This window comes from Momordica charantia (genome assembly GCF_013281855.1).
Source record: "Momordica charantia cultivar OHB3-1 chromosome 11 unlocalized genomic scaffold, Mcharantia_2.0 BLBB01000011.1, whole genome shotgun sequence".
Lineage (NCBI taxonomy): Eukaryota > Viridiplantae > Streptophyta > Magnoliopsida > Cucurbitales > Cucurbitaceae > Momordica > Momordica charantia.
In genome coordinates this window covers 2,212,405-2,215,648 of record NW_028275159.1, presented here as the reverse complement: position 1 = coordinate 2,215,648, position 3,244 = coordinate 2,212,405, and the positions used below count along the sequence as shown (strand labels likewise).

General features: G+C 37.5%; 1 protein-coding gene across 1 annotated transcript; it reads left to right on the top strand.

Moving 5' to 3' along the window:
• Positions 1-772: 772 nt before the first annotated feature.
• On the top strand, positions 773-1,908 carry LOC111008919 (LOB domain-containing protein 39). Its single transcript, XM_022281799.2, has 2 exons — positions 773-1,105; positions 1,193-1,908. Exons 1-2 carry the CDS (start codon positions 922-924, stop codon positions 1,618-1,620), a joined length of 612 nt encoding a protein of 203 aa, XP_022137491.1. The 5' UTR covers positions 773-921; the 3' UTR covers positions 1,621-1,908.
• Positions 1,909-3,244: the final 1,336 nt, after the last annotated feature.

The window sequence follows — 3,244 nt, the reverse complement described above, 5'->3', positions numbered from 1 at the left end:
AATAACTCTAGAGAAATAAAAATTAAAACCTAACAATAGCATGAATGCATAGTCTTTTTGAGATCTCCGAAACATTAATTGCAAGTTTGTAGGGGAATAATTTCAGGTTAAGCTCATAGAGATAGGTGTGAGGTAAAAAAGTTTGGTGAGAGCTGAGAATATAATTTAATTCAAATCATAATCCTACTTACTTTACTTTACTTTTATTTGTTTCTTTGAAATTACTAATCCTAATTAATTAATAACCCAGTTAAACAGTAATTAAATTAAACGTTAAAGAAAATAGTTTAACCTTAGCCACGTGAGTGACATGTGTGCAAGGCCGCGCTGGGTGCGACCGGCTGACCGGACCGCACCACTTGCGTTTCAATTTGTACTTGAACTTGGACTCGGAGAAGCTTTATTTATTTTAAATAAAAAATAATAAAGAAAAGAAAAAGGGGGATGAGGATGATATGAACGGCTGAGATGAAAGCGAAAAAGCAAAAGAAGAGGAGATCGAGCGGTGGAGATTGAGGTTGAAGGAACAAAGAGTCGCGGAAACACGGAGCCGCTCTCGCCCAGAGTTTGGAAGATATTCCCTCGGAAACGCTAATGTTTGGGGCCCACCGGCCACCACTCTCACTTCTGACAGCGGGCCCCACCCCTTTTACAAAAGTCCACCGTCAACACTCTGACATCAAACTTAACCACAGTTACTTTTCTAACCCCGACGCCAACCATTTCCCCCATTCCCTCTCTCTTTTTAACCTCACCACTCACCCCCTCAACATTACTACTATTATTATTATTATTATTTATTATTATTAATCCCCCCACCTCCAATCTCTCCCTGCCTCTTCCTTCATATTTTGCTTCCATCTAAAGTAATCACAGGAGGCGTTGGATTGGAGTGTTGAATATTAATCGGACGGTGGAAAAATGAGTTGCAACGGATGCAGAGTTCTTCGAAAGGGTTGCAGCGAAGGCTGTGTTCTAAGATCGTGTCTCCACTGGATTGATTCGCCGGAATCCCAAGGCAACGCCACCTTATTTCTCGCTAAATTTTTCGGCCGAAGCGATCTCTTGTCCTTCATCTCCGCCGTCCCCGATCACCAAAGACCTGGTAACCATCTTTTTTCACCCTGTTTTTTTATTAATTTTATTCCGCAATGAACTCTCTGAGATTTCCTTTTTTTTTTTTTTTTTGAAGCTTTGTTCCAGTCTCTGTTATTCGAAGCTTGCGGCCGCACGGTGAATCCGGTGAGCGGCGCCGTGGGGCTGTTATCGAGCGGGAACTGGCACGTGTGTCAGGCGGCGGCGGAGACAGTGCTCGGTGGGGGAGTTCTCCGGCCGATACCCGGAATCGATGTTTCTGGAAATTCGACGGGACACGTGGATGAATCGTCTGTCAGTTTCAGTACAGATGTGTGGACCACACAGAATCTCCAATTTTACCCCTCCGTTCCGTCCGGTTATCGGCGGCTCTCCGATCTCGGCGGAGGAAAGAATCATTATCCTCAAATGGAGAATCGGAGATCGCTGGACTCGGAGGAGTCGGTGATGACCAGCTTCGGAAGCGGCGATCTCGGCGACGGCGACCGGCGGAAGGAGAGGAAGCTCTTAAACTTGTTCATCTGAAAAAAAAGAGAGGTTAGAATTTTTGTTTGTATGGGGCGGTGGCGGAATGACGTCAGTGAATAATCCAATGAGATATAATAATCGTTCGTCGGAACCCTACCCTACCAATCGCAGTGAATTATCGCCGCCGGCGAAAACACCGGTGAGTTTTTGGGGACAAATTTATCCCTGTGTTTTAAAATAAGGTTGTTTCTTTGGGGGGGCTTTACGGTAATTGTGGTAATGTAATGATGACGTGTAATTGTGGAGAGTGAGAGGTTACATGGATAATGTCCTCGCCGTACCGTACACCCTAAAACTGCTCCTCGCTTCGCCGACTTTTATTTTTTTTTATTTATTTTTTTTCTTAATTTTCATCCCAAAACTCACCGCCTTCTCCTCTTCTTTTATTTAACTAATTCTTTTTTATTAGAGATTTATTTTACTCTAAAATTTTTGAAATTTGATTTTGTATTCTTTTTCTTGGTCTAAATTCGTATACGTAAAATTTGGATGAATTATAACAATGTGAGAATATTTAAAAGAGAACTTATTCTTGATACAAGGGACGTGATTAATGATCTTCACGATAATTTTTAATGGTTAAGACTTACTAATATGAATTTTCGAAGATTCGAATTTTAACCTATATAATACAATATTGCAGTGTTAAAATAATAGATAAATAAATGAAGTTCTATTTTAAGAACTATTATTTATCTTGTATTTTATTTCCATCATTGTGTAAGATAATATGAAGGCATTGGGAGTATAACTACGAGACGAATAAAAACAAATAGATTGAAGTCGGTTTGTATACTCTATACGCTACAAGAAAATCTTTTGGAGTCCATTTTCAGAATACTATAATCAAATAAAATGTGGGGCCTTTTTAAAAATATATATTACACATTTTTATGATATTCTAAACAATATTCTACTTCTCCATTTTTTTAATTTTGGTAATCCTTTTCCAGTAAAACTACCAATCCAATAAAAGAGGAAAATAAATTTAAATTTTCTACTTAGTAGGTAACCCATACAGAAATAAACATGAAAAGGTTGGTTTAAAATGATTGGTTGAACCAACTATTTCAAGTAAATAAATAGTAGAGATAAATCATCACAAGTTGGTTTATCGATGATAAATCAAAAAGATTTATCGAAAACAGATTCATTAAACGATTAATTAAAGTGTGCGTAAATAATTACAATACTTGACTAAAATTCGTTCATTCTCAATTCAACACTTCACAAAATTACCATACTTTTCACAATTGTTATAAACTCTCTGCTTATAATTTTTATTTTCAGAAAAGTAACTAATTGCATATTCACACAAAACCCACCAAATATTAGCTTTCGTTCGATATTGCTTGCTTTATTGTTTTTTGCTTTTTGTGTGTGTTTGGATTGGAAAACAAATAATTTTTTGTTTCTGTCAGTGTGGATTTTTGTAGATCGATAATAATTTAAACAAAAAGTAAAATGAATAGAAGTAGCTAATTATACGACTGGCATAAAGCATAAGTTTGATGGAAATTGTCTGTTCATGGCATAAAATTGAAACATGTGCATTTGATTTGACAGAGCCTATCAATCCACTACGATTATGCCAAGTGGAGAATCTGGCGTCTCATATTAC

Coding starts and splice junctions, on each gene's coding strand:
- LOC111008919 (XM_022281799.2), top strand. CDS start 922: ATGAGTTGCAACGGATGCAGAGTTCTTCGAAAGGGTTGCAGCGAAGGC. Junction 1,106..1,192: donor CCCCGATCACCAAAGACCTG/GTAACCATCTTT, acceptor TTTTTTTTGAAG/CTTTGTTCCAGTCTCTGTTA.